The 19,626-nt window shown below is 46.3% G+C and overlaps 1 protein-coding gene across 1 annotated transcript in view; it reads left to right on the top strand.

Moving 5' to 3' along the window:
* Positions 1-9,068, top strand: part of CELSR1 (cadherin EGF LAG seven-pass G-type receptor 1) — a 178,099-nt gene extending 169,031 nt beyond the window's left edge. Inside the window, exons 30-35 of the mRNA XM_068930868.1 lie at positions 371-507; positions 1,064-1,167; positions 2,004-2,171; positions 3,620-3,862; positions 4,460-4,724; positions 6,779-9,068. Coding sequence (XP_068786969.1) covers positions 371-507; positions 1,064-1,167; positions 2,004-2,171; positions 3,620-3,862; positions 4,460-4,724; positions 6,779-6,803 — 942 coding nt within the window. The 3' untranslated portion in view covers positions 6,804-9,068. The remainder of the gene's footprint in view (positions 1-370; positions 508-1,063; positions 1,168-2,003; positions 2,172-3,619; positions 3,863-4,459; positions 4,725-6,778) is intronic.
* The last annotated feature ends 10,558 nt before the right edge of the window (positions 9,069-19,626 follow it).

Genomic DNA, 19,626 nt, shown 5'->3' with positions numbered 1-19,626 from the left:
ATTGCATGCATGGATATGTCCATAACTACTTAAGTGCATAAGCTTACAAAAAACCCCATCCCTAAATATCATTTTTTTACATATAGGGTCTCAGACATCCCCTAGCTAGGGCTGATATAAAGATTTGTTTTAAGTTATTATATAGCAAGTTTCCTATTCTTAAACATACCAAAGAATGACTGTTCATCATACTTTACCCTGCAGTCCTGGGATGTAGGTTTTATCCAATGGGATATCTGCTGTCTGTCCAAATCAAACTACCCTGCCGAACGGAGAGGGCTTTGTCTGGGCAGATCAGAAATCCAACTGCATGTCATATTGCTTAAAACAGTGCCTCTTACCATTCACTATTGGTCATTTTCTCCCTCAGCGATCTCTGAACTGTAACAACACATATATAGAGGAGCCAAATATGTATCGCACGACTCTTGGAGAATCCACTGTCTCCCTAGAAAGCACCGTCAGGTCAGCCAAGAGCCACAATAGCTACCTTGCTTATATTCTCAGGTAATCAGGTGGCAGGTGCATGGCTTTCAGGTGCTTGCCTTTCCCTTTTCATTGCCCCTGTCGGGGGGGGGGAAAAATTGCAAAACAAATGTTTGGGTTCAAATGCTACTTGTTTAATGTCTTAACAGTTCTGTTTTGTGTCACTGGCATTTTCTGTGGTGCGTTTTCTTTTGCATGCATCTTTGGTGCATGCAACTATGACAGCTTTGCATCCCTGCATCACTGCGCTATTCAAACAGCGCAGTGGTTAACGTAACTATTATGTTAGCCATTTGGGCCACGCTGCTTGCCTGTTAAAATGTTACATTCAGCCGCGTCTCAAGGGGTGGAATTACATATCACTAACTTTAGGCTGTTTCGTGGGATCAAAAGTAGACAGCTGCAAGAGGATAAGCTGTGTCTTGCTGTAAAAGTGACTACACTGACAATGAAGTAAGCACAGGTTGGCTAGCTCACACTGTAGCTGTATGCATTTGACCAGATGAATCCCGTCTGTATGTCTGCCTTGTTAAGACTAGTAAACTGACCAAAAAAGTCCTTGCTTTTATTTCCTAAGGGATGAGGCTGCTCATAAACTCAGTGGATCCTCAAGTCAAGCAAGGGCTGGTCAGACTGAAGCAGATTCCTCCATTTTTCATAGGAATCCATCAAAATCCAATGGTAAGAATTTTTTTTTTAATGCCCTGACCCACTTGTGCACCTTTTCCTTCTCAGCACTTTTTTTCAAAGGCTTCTGTATAGTAGGAATAGCTACTCTGTCTTGCTGTGCCTCGTTCTCAATTTAAATAACGCTTTTGGCATAACAAGATGCACAGAGGTTGCCTTGCTAGGGAATTCCAGAGGGAAAATATGAAGTATGTGTTTCTTGTGATAGTTCAGTTTTAATTTGACAGCTGTCACAGCTGTTGACAGTTTCTGGCGTCTGTGTTCTTTCTCACAAATTATGCTGTTTCTCTTGATTTTTAATTGGAGATCTTTTAATGTTTGAAACCTTGAGGCAATATCTTCTTTTACTGCTATGTATTTTGTACAAGAAAATGAGAAGTGTCTCTTGGCTGATTTCCTTTCATTTGGGGTCTTGATGTTAAATTTTGTTGCCTTGTAATTGCCTTGTTTTTAAGAGTGCATTTACAGTTTTTTGTTATCTGTAGGAACGTTGGTTTGCATGTGTGTTGTGTTGATTGAGATCCTGTGGAGTTACTGTTCTGCGTATTCAGTTGTGAAAAATAAAGTTTCTTTTCTGCTCTGGAGCCCCAGGTAGATTAAAGGTCCTGTCTATTAGCTAAGCAGCGCAGCTACGCTTCCCAAAATCACTTAGGTGGATGCTACAGTCCTTGTGAGCTAATCTTATGTACCCTTACAGGCGTAAGTGCTCACATCTGACACGTCCTGAACCAGAGGCCTGCCTTTTCCTTTTCTTTATGCACTCATCAAATAGATTTGTCTGACTCCTTTCCACACTCTCATCTCAGTATTTCCCCTTTCCGCATTTGCAGAGCATGATTCAGACTCCGACAGCGAACTGTCACTCGATGAACACAGCAGCTCTTATGCCTCCTCCCATTCATCGGACAGCGAGGAAGACGGGATTGAGCCAGAGAAAAAGTGGAACACAACCACTTCCAAAAATAATGAACGTGGTCCTCTCCACAGCACTCCCAAAGGTACTCCTGCTGCAAGGGGAGAGCACTGGATTTATTCCCTTCTGTAAAATAACTTTAGAGGTGATGGAACAAATTTACCAGACTAGCATACAACAACGGCAGCTTTGCATCCCTGCTGCCATACCTAGCTATTGCGAAGAGATCCTTGTTCTCTCCAGCTTAGAGGGTCTTCCTTGCTACCAAGGGCTTGTTCCCAGGGTGAATGAGTGCAGAAACGAAGGATGCTTAAGCAAATCTGCAACAGCTACTTACCGTGCTGAGGCAGGCAGCAGTCAGTGTGCTTTGCCGAGAGGTTCCCCCAGCCCTTGGAAATGGCGCTGCTCAGCCAGCACAATCACATGAGAAGGGTGAGGAAGAGGAGGAGGGAGCAGGATAGTTTGAGGGCAGGAGGAAGAAACATCTGCCTCTCTTCATATGCAATACAGGCATGGAGGCTTAGTGGAGTCAGGGGAGGCCATTGACCTATGGGGTTTGAGCTCATGGTCAACCAGTATCAACACTGGGCAGCAGGGTACAGGCTCTTCTAGGTGCAGTTCAGCTTATCCTGAAGGTAGGTCAGCTTAGCAAAATTCACATGTCTGAAGATCGGAGACATGAATCCACCTTCCCTCCCTGAGAGACTAATCTAGTCAGTGTGTTCGGCTCTTGAGGGCTCCTGGTGGCCACGTCCTCTTTTTACCTTCTGTAATTTCGATGTGAGAGGCAGTTCAAGCTTCAGCCAACCTGGCATTGTTCCCACCCCGATTTCCACTGGCTTGCGTGCGATCAGCCGGAGCTTTAAATGGTTTCGAGAGGTCCATTCTTTACTAGAGCTGTTGGGGGCTCTGGGCAAATGAAAAGTGATGGTTCTGCCAGCAAGCCTTCAAACCCCCAACTTGCTGCGACAGGCATTACTATTTCAATATTTCTGCCACCTTGGGAACCTTCGGTTCAGGTTGGTATGTCTTGACACGGCACCACTGTTCTTGGCCCCAGTGGTTTCTGGTAGCCGTGTGCTGGCACAGCAGCGTCCAGGCTGTGCACTGGTGCTCTGCGCAAATACGGTGCGAGGTGCCTCCGTTCTCTCGGGCTCCGTCACCCCTCAGAAGCACTGTCCCCAGGGAGCCTGTGAGATCACCAGCCCTGGACAACTGTGAGAGCAGGTTCATCTCACACAGCTCAGTAATGCCACCAGCGAACCTGCTTCGAGCAGGGGCCGTTCACCCTGCCATCCTGCCAGCCATGTTTTGTGGCCGGCATCGCACCCTCAGAGCAGTGCATCCCATTCGCAGTCCCTGCCCTCACACCCAGTTTCACCCACTCAAATTCCTACAGCAAGGATCGTCTAAAGCGTTGCTCTGGTTTGGCACACACCTCTTCCCCAGCTGCAAGGGATCAGACTAGCTGGGCAGTAGCTGAGGAAACCTATCAAACAGTAGTTTTCGAGCTAGTGTTTTTTTGCATTGCAGTTGATACCCTTCTCAATCATGTGAAACCCTATTGGCCCACAGAGTGCATAACAGCCAGCGATGGGGAAGACCCTGGTGGGAAACAGAAACTCAAAGTGGAGACCAAGGTCAACGTAGAGCTTCACAGGGAAAACCAAGTGAACCACAGCAGCGAAGCACCTCAGGACAAAGAGAACGAAGGGCAACAGAAGGAGAACAGGCTTCTGTCCCACCAGAATAACCAGCAGCCAGAGCAGAGGAAAGGTAACGCGGCCAGCCCATCGCACTCGGGGAAAAATACATGAATCGCGGGCAGAAAGAGGCCAGCTGCAAGTTGTACGGTGGTTGCGCTGGGAGTTTTTCCCTAGCATCACAGCCTGTACATGTACAGAGATGCTTCAGCTCTCAGGACCCACTGGAGTTGGATTATATAGCGCACTGGAGACCCAGCTCTGCACTGGGCTCCCCTGGCAGCATAGGCATCATCTCAGTGAGTCCAGCTAAGGGATGTGTGGCTAAAAGCAGAATAGGAGGCAATTTGCTATGTTCCCCTGAGCCTTATTGCTTCTCAGCCAACTCAGAGCCAAACTGGGAGGCTGAGGATTTTAAGTAAGTATATAGTAGCTCTGTCAGGGAAGAGCGCTCTCCAAATGGACTCCTACCTGTACCACCACATAAGCCCATGGGAAGCTAGTAGGTACTGGGGCTGGCAAGGTCCAATCTTTTTGTTTTAAAATGAGGTGACTAACTAAAAGTCTGATTAAAAAACATAAAATATCACTTTTTGGATGTATTTAGTCTGATAAATGAAATTACCGTTACATTTCAAAATTCTCATTATTCCTCCCTTTTCTGTAACAGGCATCTTGAAAAATAAAGTCACATACCCTCCCCCACTGATGGATAAGAATATGAAGAATCGACTGCGGGAAAAGCTATCAGATTACAATCAGACAACGATATCCTCCAGGACTGCTTCCTTGGGGACAAATGATGGGATCCGCTCTCCCTCGGACTCAGGGGTAACAGTAAAAAATCCTCGGAGGGAGCAGTCTCGAGATCAGCTCAATGGCATGGCCATGAACGTCCACGTGGGAACAGGACACGCTGAGACCTCAGACTCAGAGTAAGTGCCGCATAGGAATACCCTGACAGACCTCCCATAGTTCTGGCTTCTCCCTCTGCTTTCCAGCCCCAGACTCCCACATGTGCAAGGATTTCACTTGGTGACTGGATTAGCGTCCTTCACCAGTGACTGTACTGATTGCTTTTCCATACAGTGTTTCCAGTATTGCACAGATTAGAAGGCCAAAATCAAGTATCACACGCACAGTGCCTTGATACGCACCCGTCACTGGTCAGCCTGGCATGCTCTGAATTAGCGAGCCAAGCGCTATTGGTATGCCATGGATAAGCGCAACACGTGCTCTTTTGTGTTTGACATAAATTCCCAGCATTTCTGTCCGCATGCATGGCCAAGACCCCCTCCAGCAACAACGCAGCCGGGGCTCTGCCCTGTTCCCTTTGCGTGGTACCTGCAGGGCTTGGCCTGGTGACACCAGTAACAGCGATCTGGCCTCGAGCTAAGGGGGCAGCTTGAGGAGCAGCTCCCACAGCGACCCTGACCACCCTCTCTAGCCCTCCCTGCTAAGGTCCTGGCTGCATTTCTCCACTCCCATTTGCACCCATTCCCTGCCTACCCAAGGCCCCACCAAGTCAAGGAATTTGCCATCACCTTCCCCTGCCCATCTTGGCCACCCGCATCGAGCTTTTTCCGCCCTCTCCTGCTGCCAGGCACCCAGGACCTCGTGGCAGTGCCCGCCGGCACTTGAGGAGCCCTGCTCCAGGTCCCTCTCTGGTCCTTGCTCTTAGCTCCCAACCCATTGACCTTCACCTCTTTGGACCCTGGGAACATTTGTTTTTCCCTAGGTCTCTTTCTCACCTTTTGCAGCAAGGAGAGTATTTAGGGCTGTTCGGGTCCCATCACCAATGGGGTACCAGTAGTTATAGCATGGCCAATGGCAGTTGCCCGAGAAGGAGGAGAAGAACAGGGCAAACATATAGCAGCGCATCTTGATACTCGTCCAGTCTCTGATTTTTCCTAGCTGGGAGAACTTACAGGATCCTCTGAAGAAGCTGGGTGTAGTGTGGGGCAAAGGAGCTGGCCAGGGGGAGCATGGGGTAGGCGTTCAGCTGGGCAGAAGAAAAACGTTGCCGGGGCAGGAGATGCAAAAGCCACTGAGAAAAGCACCATGTCAAGCTCTTGACCCTAAAATTGCCAGGTGTATGATTCCCACCTGCAGCATGGTGATCGGTATGCATATTTGCCATTATAAACTAATTTAAACGTTAACAAAAAGCTGAGCAAGCTTTCAGGCAAAGGATATTCTCAGAAACCTCATTACTCTTAATGATTCTCACATGCCAAATGAGGACAACAACAACCTCAAAAGTCTTTATATAAAATCTGCCTTAATATTTTATGCATATAGCCTTCCCTTGATTAACACAAATAATGGTCTCATTCTTTCTCCAACCCAACAGAAAATTTCTCACCTGAATCTTAACTCTGACATTGTCCCACCATGTTTTAGGCACCCCTGTTGTCCATGGGTGCACAGGCCATTCCCAGCTCCCTGTAAAAGTCCATCTTTAGGTTGCTGGAAATTGGCTGTTGGAATATTTCCTGGTTAGCGAGAAAACATAGATGTCTTTAACAAGGAATAGCTACTTGCTGCTACCAGGTAATATATTCATTACTAGAGAAGAACTAGCCACCTTGCTGTACTAAATAATTGCTTTATTCTCTGCACCTTTCATGTATAGCCAAACTTTGCTGTTCAACAGCAGAATGCATGAGTCTGTCTGAAATCCCAGGTTTCTAACAGCTTGTACGACTTGTGTGTGAGCCTCACATCTTCACCTAAGTGCTAGCCAGTTACAAACACACCGTAGACTTTCCTCTAAAGCGTGCATCTCCTTTGTGTTACCTGTGAGTACTTTTCCCAGCTGATCTTGCCCACAAGGGCAGTATCTCCCTTGCAAGCATTTGATTAGCAAGGCATGCTAACTTCACAGCGCATGAGACCTTACTAAAAAGCATTAGGTAGTTTTGGACGGAGTTGTTTGCCTGTGCCTGTTTAACCCTGAGCCTGCATGATTACTTCTTCTCATGAACAGAGGCAGTAATGAAACTTCAATTTGAACCATCAGGAAACTGTGATCGCTATTGCGTTCTGGACTACTTGCTGTGGTGTCACTTGCCGGGTACCTCGGATTTCGTAGGAGTTGCTGCGTAGTGAGGAGGACGAGGGTGGGATTGATTCCTGCGTGAATTCATGTTATGGCAGACTCCTGACTGCTGGCAACGGAGACACCATGCCCGGATGCGCATGGGATAAAGCTACTCCGTGATGCACTCAGCGGGATGCACACCTGTGCCAAAAAGTGTGGAAATGGTGACAGGGCTGCACTGTGAGGGACAAATAGCAGTTTGCGGTGCAGACAAGAACAATGCTGCAGGGGTTGCTTATCTGCTAGGGAGAAACATGGAAAAACACATTATCACAGTGGACCTACGTTAAGTCAATTCGTCAGCCTTAAGACAAGCACCAGGGGATGTCTCTTGTCTCTTGTGAAGTCTTGTCCCACTACAGTGTGAACCATTCACTTTGCTGGACTCCAGGGAGAAACATCCCAACAAGTGTCCTTTAGTTTCTATGCCAGCATCTCTATCCACCCCTTTATGGACACGTCGTCTTAAAAAAAAGTCCTTTATATATATATAAAAAGTGTAGATACTTTTATATATTTTGTATGGTGATGCTAAAGAAAAAGTTCCTTTGTATATTTTACATTTATACTGATCTTCTTAACTTGATAATAGGAAAACGATTAAAAGAGCTTTTGATATTTTTTATATGAACATTGCACAATTTTACTTGAATTTGGCATTTGATAAAGTAACTGAAGTTTGCATGGAAACCACCTTAAGATGCAATGCAGTTTTCAAAGTAATACAGTAAAGGTTACATCTAAATCCATGAATATAATTTAAAAGTTTTGTTGCCAGATTTGGAAACACTTTAAGGCCACAGTATGTTTTTTCGTAACCTCTTCTCAAACCAACGAAAAATATTTTATTTTGTTTCTTCATTTCATGGTGTTTTGGCCTTTTCTCTCAAGTGCACTGAAATGTTCAGAAACAGAACTTCAGAACTAAAAATAAGTCATATAGTGTAAGATTTCAACACAATCCTTATATGGATGAAGTCAAATCAATTTTTCCCTTACCAAAAACAACAGAACAAGCGGTGTAATTGTATAGTAGGTTTCTCTGACTTTGCTGATCTGGCTAAGCAGCAAACCGGCCAGTGGTGTGTCCCAAGAAGAGCCCCCCGCCCGATGGACAAGCTCTGTGTGAGGCTCAGTGTTACTTTTTCACCGGTTTACTTTTAAGTTCTTTCCTACTGGAGTCAGCATATCGTTAATCAAAGCTGAAATCTTTGAGATGCTGGGGTTTCAAGTCCCAGCTCTTTGGCAAAGCTCTGCCCATCCTGGTGTTTCAGAAGCACATAAAAGGGTTGCAGTCTCATGGTTCCCACCAAATATGCTGGCTTCACAAGCATAGGAAAATTAAGCCTGTCATTCCTACCAACTTCACCTTTCTGCAGCGTTTACAAGAAAAAGAAAAACAGATGTGAAAAACATTTGTCTCCACAGTGAATGTGTGGGGCAGAGCTTCTGCTAGCGGTTCCCTTCGGTGTGAATATATGGCTCAAAGCGAGCCCTCAGGGCACTGTTCGTGCCCATGGTACAGCGGTTATCTGGCTTTCTGCAGCTAAGGGTTTCCTGGGCTAGGCATTCCTCATACCATCCATTTTGGAAAAAACATTAGCTTTTCTTTGTATGAATGTGTATGTGAAAGGGAACAAACAGAAAATTAGGCTCAATAAAATGCAGGAATTTAGCCAAAAAAAAATGAAATAAAGTGTACAGTAACCTTGGCTTTGTTATATTCCTGTGCATTTTTAAATGTACTTCGGAGGCCTTTGGAAGGAGCGGGAGGAGGAAGGATAGTGTTCCTTTAAAAATTATGCAACATACTGTGTGAAATTTTCTGGTTGAAAAAAGTTTTGAATGTTTAAGTGTCTGACACTTGGCTGTGTGCTCAGGCATTGTGTATAACCCATGGGAGTTGCTTTCACATCTGTGTATGTATATTTTGTCCCAGTGAGATGTAGGTAGTTCTATTTTGATCAGAATTGTTGCAGTAAATGAGGGTCAGTTGTATTAATGACAAAAAAATTAAAACCTATTTTTATGACTTTTTAAAAGCTTTATGGCAGATTAGACACTGGAGGTTTTTTTTTTTTTTTTAACAAATGTATATTTATTAATGTGCAGAACACTGGAATTGCAGCACAGATGAAAGGAGAATTTACAATAAATTAAGATTTTTGAATTTGTATCCCTGCTCTGGCAGTTTATTTCCAGCGGAGTGCTAGTACTGAGATTGCGGAGGGCCCAGAGCACCTTTCCCAGGGTTCAGGACACTGCCAGCAGGGGCGATGTGCTAGATCACAAAAAAAGGAAGTGGATAAGACACTTGTACACACACTTGTACACACACGCACACACACACACACACACACACACAAACACACACACACACACACACACACACACACACACACACACACACACACACACACACACGCCCATGGCCATGGCCACGGACACACATGGACAAACGCACACTTCCTCCAACCACCTGCCTGTTGCACAGAGAGTGCGTGACCGCTGGCTGGGAGACTACTGAGCTCTTAGGCAGTTGTGGAGGGCGTTTTGATGGCGTGACAAAGCCCATCGCAGGTGCTGCGCTGGGAGCTCGCCTGCCCTGCTGGCCCCCTCAGCTCAGTAGCGGTGAAACCGCTCTGGCTCGTCACCCTTGCAGCAAGGCTGGCCACCTCGATGGAGCTGGCGAGACTTTGGGTGATGCCCTTTGGCCAACTACAGCAACGTGGATGAAGACACAAACTGGTTGCTGACTGCTGTTGAAACTCTGCATGGCGTTTTTGTCCAAACCCACAGCATTTCTCACCTGCGGGAAATTGTCTGTGGAATAAAGTCGCCCCTCCCTCCTCACAGAGTGCTAGAAAAAGCCCTGGGTTTCGAAAACAAGCTTGGGAAGGAACTGAAGCTGGTGAGGCCACGAGCCCAGCTTGTGCACTTCAGACCTGCCAGCACGTGTCTACCCAGCTCCTCATCGGCCGTCGCAGTCCTCTGGCTTCTCTGCTTGAGCTTGCCTCAGGCCATATAGAGCAGGGCCTGTGTCCTGTGCTTCCTGCACCATTGAAAAATGCTGTGGTTCAGACAGTAGCCAAAGAGCCTCAGGTCTGGAAAAGGCCTTGTTTTCCTGTTCTGCAGATGCTTTAATTTTACCATGCGGCCAAGTCAGTTGGGAAGGAGGGGGTAGGTTTGGGGGGAAAGGAAAGGGGGGGATTTTAGCTTCATTAACATCTTTCAAAAAAAAAAAAAGCTTTGGAAATTTGAAATTTAATAGCAGTGATCTGAGCTATTTTGAAAAGCATACGAGTTGTGGTGTCTTAGACATTCATTCAAATTTATGCTTTAGAAACCGAGCAGAAGAAGAGGGTATAGGAAGGCATATGCCTGCCATGGGCAGGATGCCACAGAGGCAGGACTGTTAGCAGCACCAGCACTAGCTTTGCCCCATCATCCCTGCCTATGCTGCACAGCAGTCTGGTGGCAGAGGAACACGCAGCTCAATAGCCATGAGGATCCCAACTCCCAGTAGCGAGGCAGTGGCAAGAAGGGCTGCAGCTCCTTAGCACCAAGAGCATGTTCCTGGGACCTCCAAGATACTTAAGCTTCTTCCAGTGCTGGAGAACCCACCAGACCCTATGTCATGTGATATCCAAATACTGTTACAAAACTCTGGCTCTTCTTGTCCTCGCTTGGCTGATCACTAGGGCCATCAGTCCCAGCACCCATGCGGGTGACTCAAACAGCCACGTAAGGCTAGAGAAAAGGCATGGGGGTTTGGTCACCAAAGAGTGATTTTTTTAGCTGCAATGTGAAGAAACTATCCTGCATGAATGAGAAAGTATATTCCTTGTTAATGGAGGATTTTGATGAAATGCTTTGGAGTTGACATCCATTCAAGCCAAACTTTGCAGCCTTTTCCCATGGAGGACATCTACTTTCAAATATACCACAGTATGGCTGACTCTGAGCATGACCAGTGCAAAGGAGCAAATGACCACGGAGGTCTGCAATGAGAAGGGACTTTTCTGATCCTTAAGCCAACTAACACAAGACCATAGTCTTGATCATTCTGTATTTATTAGGATGCTGTGCAAGTCTTTCTCCTTCACGTGTCTTACGAGGCACAGCAGTGACCTGCAAGTGTCCGCCAGCACTTTCTCAATATCTGGCCAGCTTCTCCATAAATTCTTCTAAACGTCAGGAAATAATGGCAGTGCGTGAGGTCAGGGAGAGAGAGCCTGGTTATTAAAATGATGTAGAGGAAAAAAAATCAAAGAAAGGGCTCTTCAGTTTGCAAAAATACACTGCCAAAACTCATCACTAAACGAACCCAAACATTTGCCCAAAGGGAAACCTTATTTTCAGTTTATTGTACAAGTTCAGTACTTGGGTCTTGTTCTCATTTAAACAAAGTCCACTTTACTGCAGAAAAGCATAAATACGACCCAGATTCCCACATAGGTGGGGTTGTTGTGGGACAGAGCAGTCCATGATCCTGCCTCCAATAATGGTTAGCAGCAAACGTTTAGGAAAAGAGGATTAGCACAGACACGTTGTACCATGAGCCTCCCCCCTGGCCTCCAGTGAGCCTCAGCTCAGGATCTCCCTAGCAAGACGTGTTGTGTTTATCTCTAATTGTCCATGATGGACTTTTTTCCTCCACTAATTTGTCCCATTGCTTTTTGAACCCATGTGAACTTCTGGTATGCAGTGAGTTGCTTGACTTGGTTCCAAATAGCAAGAAAAGGTTCTTTCTTCGGTTCAGTTTTTTAGCTGGCACCCGCCACTGCCATCAGCTGAGTGTCCTTGCTGGCTGCATTGAGGGATGCAGTGAACCATCATTTCACAGTCACTTTTCCCAGGCCATTTAGGCCAAAGAGGAAGACAGGCCTCACCCTGGACCTCTTCAGTTTTCTCTTTCCACCTGCAAAGCTCAAATCTCTGCAACTGGTCCTTGCACAGAAACTATTTTGTACTTCTAATATGCCTTCCTGCCTTTCTCCAACCCCACGTCTAAGGCATCTGTTTTTGGAGGCGGTGAGAGCTCAAAAAGAGACCAGAGCTTCCTGCAAAATGCAAAATATGGGCCTACCAGCAGCCAAAAAAAAAAGAAAAAAGAAGAAAAACCCTCCCCAGTTGCCCAGTTAAAACATTACTTTCTGCACTGGTATCTCCCTGCACAGTCAGGTCCCATGTGGGAGCCACACTGGCACCGCAGCCTCTTCAGCAGCGCGTCCACCATGCCACTGCGCTCCACTTTGCCTTCATGCAGGTCACTTTTCCTCCCTAAAAGCAGAAATCTGCACCTGTTTCCTTGTCCATTTCAGCCAGTTGATTTCAGATTTGCTCTCCAGTTTCTCAAACTCATACTGAATTTTAGCTGTGTCCTTCGGGATGCCTGGTGCGCTTTGGTCACACCTGCAGCTTTTACCAGCTACCTTTTATTTCATCATTCAAACATTGAATGGAAATATCATATAAAAATAAACCCACAAGAGATCTTGTAAAACCTCTCTCCTTGCTGAGAGAGCTTTTTCAATGAATTTTGCACCTACTTCATGCCAATTAATGTCAGATGCGCTAGCCGTGTTTTGTTTATGAGAACGTAGCGTTGGACGGTGCCAAAGGACGTACTGAATACACGTCCCATCTGTTACTGCTCCTTTATCTACCCTGCTAGGCACCTTATCAAAGAAGAAAATTGGATTAGTCTGATGTATTGTAAAGAGATCACGTTAACTCCTTATTACCTTCCAAATACTTAAAAAAGGATTATTTTGGGGTACACTCAAGACTCTTTTCTGGGACTCTGTGCTGGGCTGTTGTCTCCCTGGCTTTGCAGTTCCTCTGGTGGGACCAGGAGCCTGCTCTGTCCTCCACTAGCTCTCAGAGATGACCAGAAATAGGATATCTGCTCCTTTGAATAAAAATATCACACATTCTGAGCATTTTAGCTTTATTTGAACTGAGACCAGAATTAGCCCTCTCAACCAGTGCTTCGTGAAGGCAGTCTCTTTTTTTTTGCTTCTTTTTCCTCTTTTTCTCTGCTTAACATCCTGCCTCTAAAAGGGCGATCACGAGACACAGGCCAGGTCGAAGGGAGCTGAACCGCCGACCGCATGCACTCAGCAGCGAGCGCGGGCGGTAAGAACCCCAGCACCCTTCTCCCTGCCGCAGCGTTATCAACCACGCGGCACACAGCGCTGGTAAAACCGGTGCAAAAATCCTAGAGTCCCTCTAAATCTAGTCCTGAAAGGCTGCTTAGGTGGGGGAAGAAAAAAAAGCAGGGAGGGGGGAGAGGAAAAAAGGATTGTGCTTAAAGTAAGCAGGTGCCTTGCCTCGCCGGCAGGTCCCCGGCAGCCCTGCCGGGAGCACCAGCCCCGCCACCAGCACCACCGGCTCGCGCCTCCGCCGCTGCCCCCGGGCCCGTGCAGGGACCGCGGGCGGCAGCGGGGGCTTCGGCGGCCTGGCCTGACCTCGGCACAGCTGGGAGTTTAAATCAAACCCGCTCGTGAAAGAGCAGCGACCCCAAAGCACGTTCTTTCCCAGCGCTGCCGCTGCCTTTCATTAAAACGCTTGTAACATGTTCAGCTGGGCTATTTCCAGGGTTAGTTTCTTAGGTTTTTTCTGCTGCAAATATTACAGTTTGCAAAAATATCAACCTCTTTGGCTAATGTGTAGGAAAACCTCTTGTTTTCGCTCATTTGACAGTCGCTCTTTGGAAGGCTGTCTGCAATGAGCTGGTTAGCATTTAACCACTATCACATTTTGCAAGCAAGACCGTAGGGTTTTTTTAGTACTTTTGTTGGATATTATTTCCTTGAGTGCGTTAACGAGCATACGAAGTTCTGTGCATGTATAAACAGGGCAATTTCAGCAGTGGGGCCCTACTGATGGGATTTCTTTTAATCCAGTGAAACTTTTATGAACAATTAGCAGCTCCAGCACCAGCCCTGGGCTCCGTCCCACAGGAAGCGCAGAGGGGGACCCAGCTCACCCCCACCCGCACAACCAAGCGGCACAAAAACCTCTCGTTCGTGGTGAGCTCCCCAAATTTACCTACTCCCACTTTTTCGTTAAAAAAGCGTCGAAGCAGAAGTAAGTAAATACACCATAGCTGTCCTGATATGAAAAAGCGCCCAGCAGCACTGTTCCCTCCAAGGATTCGGGCCAAAACAGCAGCGCCCCGCTCACCCCATGCCCCCGCAGCCATCCAGCGTCACCGGTGGCCCAGAGAGATGCAAAAGACCTTTCCTCACCCCAATCCCTCCTTCGTGTGCTGTTCCCCCAGCTCAGCCTGGGCTGCGGGTGGTGTGATAGCATGGCCTTGGACCGGGCAAGATAACACAAAACCACTTACATGTCAGAGATGGACCCCGTCATTGAGCTCCACACAATACTCCAAGAGAAGTAACAGCCACAGCTAGATGCCTTCAAAACAAATGCTATGTTCAATGCAGGGTGTCCAAGTGTAGATGTCCAACCAATTACTGTACCAAAAAAAGCTCAGAGAAAGATATTTTTATAAATACTTTTTTCAGATGAAACCCTCAAACCCACAACACACTACAAGTAGGATTTTGCGGAGACGTCAGAGAGCGCTCAGGGAAACGGAGAGGACGTGAGGGGTGGGCCAAATGCACACGGTCTTCCTCAGCCTCAACAAAGATCAGTTCAAAAGGGCGAAACCGAAATCACCGCGTGTGCCAACCGGCTGCGAGGCTTCGCGGTGCCGCCTCCGTGCGCGCAGCGGGAAACGGGCCGGCTCGGCGCGCTCCCGCCAGCCCCTTGGCAGGAGCAGGCAGCAGGCAGGAAGCCTTCACGGCCGGTGGTGCTGCCACCCCATCCCGTGCTCGATCCTCATCCCTGCAGCAGGAAGAAGGCCGCCCTACCCACACATATGGACGCGGAAAAAATAAAGGCAGGAGCAATTAGACCAGCCACATTTGCACGACGCAGCAGATTATCCGTAACCAGTCGGAGAAGCAGCGAGGCGAAGTAGCGTTGCGGCTGGACCTCAACTTGCCCAGCCAGTTCCCGCGGATGCCGCGGTCCCAAGCGGGCACCCATGGCTCCCGCTGCCAAGCTGCTCTGTGCTGTGGCCAAATCACTCAACGGCAGCCAGGCTTCCAGAGCTAATGAGCAATGCGTGAACCCGGCCTGAAGGTTTGCAACAGAGAGTCAAATAGACATGCTCGGTGATGACACGATTACTCAAAAAGGGGAAAAAATGTTTACGGCACATGCTAAGCCACCCATAATAAAATAATTCCGACAGAGCAAGCACCCTGAAGGTACAGGGAGATAAGAGTGCTCTTCAATCGAAACAGCTGCATTTCTTGTACACGCTCATCAGATTAAAAAAAAATAAAAAACCTACAGCAGTAATTTCATTAGTTACAAAACGAGCTCTCAAAAGGACAGGATGTTTTGAGTGGGTAAAGAATAGCTGTTTTTAAGGGAAATAAATATCCCTTTCACCTGGACCCATTCCACGCAGGCCCTTCAGGTTAAGAACATCCAACTGAATCCAGTACAAAATAGCAACAGATGTGGTTGAGAGCAAGTGAAGGGAATGACTTTCCAGGTGAAGCAGTAAATCAGGCCTGCAAAATGCAAGTTGGCTTTGAGAAAAATTAGTACATTTTATTACACATTTCAATCTACGGGATAAAACAAATAAGAAACCCTACAATGGTTAACTCCTTCATTGCCAGTTGCACGAGTTAACACATTTCTGGGGTGGAAAGGCTCGGGAAAAATCTCTGTAGAGGTGATGAAAGTCCTTCACTGAAATGAACTTGCCAAAGGAATGAGTGGATGGTTAGGAGGAACGCAACTGCCGTGTTGCCAAAGCCGTCCTGACGCTCGGCTCTTCTCTGTCGGGGTGCCTGAGAGGAGGTATCTTCCCAGCTGGGCTCATCTCGATGTGCCACACGCAAACCAAAAGCAGCTTGTATTTTTTTCTACCTCGGTCGAGTGACATGAGTGACACGTGGCTCCCTACACTTACTCGGTAGCAATCTGCATTTGGTGCTTTTTGCCTGAAAACAGCACTCTTCAGCAAACCAGAGTCATGCAAATTAAAAGGAGTAAGAAGAGTTTTCTGTTCCTGCCATTTCCCTTCTTTGGCAAAGGCAGGCAGAGGTGGGGGGCTGTTTCTGATACCGTCAGCAGAGAACAAGAAGTGCTTAATTCACCAGCATGAGGGACACAGATACATATAATTTATCCTTTAGGATGGGCTGTATCGTCCATTTGTGTTATATCTTTCCTCTCTCTCTAACTAGAGGTAAATCTTGCCTCTCTGTGGCTATATTTTAATGACAGACGCTTAATACAGCAGTATTAACCTTGGGAGCTGGTTACTGTTGAAACTCAGCGTAATTAAGGGGCTAGATAATTGCGGCAGGTGGTCTGCAAACGGAGGTGCTTGCTCTGATTCACAGGATCAATCTTGCGCGTTTAGAAAGCATTTATATATTCACAGAATCACAGAATCGTTTAGGTTGGAAGGGACCTCTGGAGATCATCTAGTCCAACCTCCCTGTTCAAGCAGGGTCACCTAGAGCATATTGCCCAGGGTCACATCCAGACGGGTTTTGAATATCTCCAGCGAAGGAGACTCCACCACCTCTCTGGGCACCACCTCTTCCTCCCGCTCTGTGCTTCACACTTACCCTCTGGATTCAACAACTAGCTAATTTTCATGGAACCACCTGGAAAGGCATCAGTCTCAAACCCTCTCAGGTAAGTAGCAATTTCTCTTGTGTTTTCTGCAATTTGAACATTGTTGTTACACTTCAGTGTGGATGAGACTCACCACATAAAGATGGTCTCGGCTCCGTGAAATGGCCAGGTTACATAAATGTAGTTCAACATCTGGCTATTAATCAGTTCACAGAGGGGTTCTGTTTTCCTGTTATCTCCTCTTTCACTTTAAAAGTGAGGTGTAAAACTCCCCTCATGGTTCACGGTGAAAATCTTATACCAAAAAAACACCTTGCCTAACATTTAAAATCAGTGTAGGCTATTCTGCTTTGTTGTATACAGTTATCCATAATAACAATAGCACATAAGTGATTTCAATCTAAAAGCCATGCCAGAAACCTTTCAAATTTGAAATAAATTTATTTCACAGTTTTACTTCACATAGCAAATTTACTAACAGGTTTTCTCTTCCACGGAGCGGGCTGACATGACATAACTTGTAGAGTCCTCATGCACTCCTGGAGCAGGAGGAAAAAATGTGTGAGCAGTAGAAATACTCCTTCGTTAAGCACCTTTATTACATTAAAACTGCCTTTAACGAGTACTGAACTTAAATCCATCAGATGCCTCATATCTGTCTGTGGCACGTTGCTGTAGACTAGTCACTTTTATTCTTCTCTGACATTTCTATTTTACACAAGTTATCATCCAGGGTAATGAAACGATGCCAAACTGGTTGAGTCTAATTTGCCATTAGTCAGCAGCTGCAACAGGACTGTGGAGTCATCCTCTGAGATTTATAGTTTCTCAAAAAGAGATCTGTGTTTCTACTCGTTATTTTAGACTCTAATTTCTCTGAAGTCTTTCAAATGAGAGGAAAAAAAAAAAGGTTACATTGCTGGTTCTAACTCTTGGTCTCTCCTACTGACACCTTCTTGGTGTGCTGCAATTAAGTCCTACCATCCACAGAGAGATTCATGGGAATCTCTCGAGGTATTTCAGTTTCTAGGATAGATCTTAAATTTTCAAAGCAAATCTGAAGCTCTTTGGTATTGAAGAAACTACTCTATATGCTGTAAAATTACCTAGAATGAAGAGGCCATTAACATTTCCCATTTTCAAGTTTCTCTAACTCATGTTTAGTAAAACACAAGATGTTTGAGAAGAAAAAAAGGAGGAAAAAAAAATCCTGGAGATTCAGTGAGCCGAACTCAGACGTTAGTGTTCATCAGACCCCTCACACACCCAAATAAGTGCAAGCATCGGGGACTCATTTTCAGAAGCTCCTTTTTACAACCAGCCATTCAAGCATCAGATGAAGTCTGAGATGCCTGTGAAAGCTAATGCCCAGCGCAGCATGGCTCAGGGGGCGAGAACAGGCAGGAACTGAATTTTTCGTACCAGCGTTTGTTTGCCCTGCTCTTCGGCCAGTTTTGTCCTGACTCGTACTGCCAGCTAATCTTTACAGGGAAATTATAGCATCACCTTTACCACTGCCTTAAGCAAACACAGAGTCACAATTCTTCTGATGTACTGGCGCAGTGAAAGCTGCAAAAAGGAAGAGCTTCACAGTCACGGGCATGTTAACTCCTATACCCATCACTTCTGAACCCATCACTTCTGAGCCTTGCACAGTTTAAATGGCTAAATGTGATATCCCAGTGCCATCTGGTGCTGAAGCTTGAAATGACAGGCCATCTTATTTCCTCCTTTGCTTTGCTATTGAAGTGTATCACTTTTGTGTAATTAGGATATTTATGCACGATTTCATTGTGTTTAATTTGTTAAAGCATGTAAGTACAGAAAAAGCATCAGGCATATAAAAATAAAACATATACACAGTGAAAATCTTAATGTGACTTTAAAAAGATCATGGAATGTGTATGATAGCTAGGATGTTTCCAGTTAGCGGACACCTTCTTCATCTGTATCCACGCTATCGTCGCCTAACCTTGCCTGTTACTCATCATATGTTGTTCATAATATCCATATTTTCCCAGCCAAAAAGCCAGTAACTATCCCCCAATTCACTTTACTCCCTGCAAAGTTCATTTTTCCCGTAAAAACCGACCCTTTTTCATTTGCACAGCTGCTTTTCGGTCTCGCGAGCACCTTGGGTTGTCTGTTTCGCTTTGCTTTGCTTTGAGAAACTGCTGTTTTCTTGAAATAAACCCAGATAGTTCATCTACAGACATTCAGAGAAATCTACAGTTTCAACCTGACTTTCTGTGCTCATATGTACTGGCAGATGGGTTCCAGCTCACTAGCCCTCTGGAGGAGCCAACGAAATGCTCATTAGGATCGGGACAAGAAGACAGGAAATTAAAAAGCTTCACCTTTTCGTAGCAGTTCGCCCTGAGACTGGCTTACAGCTGCGGTGCAAGCCCAGCCTTTCTTTTTGGACAGCACTGTAAATTGGGACTACTGAGAAAGGCACGTGCTCCTGCAGAGCAGCCAGGGGACCTCCAGTCGCCTTTCCCTGTGCTCTTGTGCTACCGTTTGCTTTAGAGAAGACCCAGCCTGGAGAAGGCATCACTGCAAAGCAGCGACAGTCACAGCCGGTGCTGCTTGCTTCCCACATCCTACATTTACAGACCACATAGCTCCGAGGCTGTTTGTTTGGTGACACAAAAGGTTCTTCCTTCTGCTGCCCATTACTGCAGAGTCTGAAAATTGCCCATGTGAAAATGCCACAGCAGAGTCCCTCACCAGACGTGCTCATGCTACAGTCTCCAAGCTGAAAGGGTTTCTTTGTGGTGGGGGGGGGGGGGGGGGGGATTTGAAAATACTGCTTTGGAAATGAAGGCTGAAGAGGAAGTTACGTCCTTAAATCTGAAATTGCATGCCCCTGAAATCCAGTGGCAGAGGCTGCTCTGTGACTCTTCTCGCAGGTCCCTTTCCACTGTTTGCTGGGCTGAGCCAAAATATGTGAGGGCACACAGTTACCTTCTGCTTTCCAAGGGGGATCAGCCTTGTCCACAAGGGCTGAATCTCAGGATATAGGTATTAGGTATTAAATCATAACT

This window comes from Struthio camelus, chromosome 1 (genome assembly GCF_040807025.1).
Source record: "Struthio camelus isolate bStrCam1 chromosome 1, bStrCam1.hap1, whole genome shotgun sequence".
Taxonomy (NCBI): Eukaryota; Metazoa; Chordata; class Aves; order Struthioniformes; family Struthionidae; genus Struthio; species Struthio camelus.
Note: the sequence above shows the minus strand (reverse complement) of the source record. Positions and strands in the feature narration are given on the sequence as shown.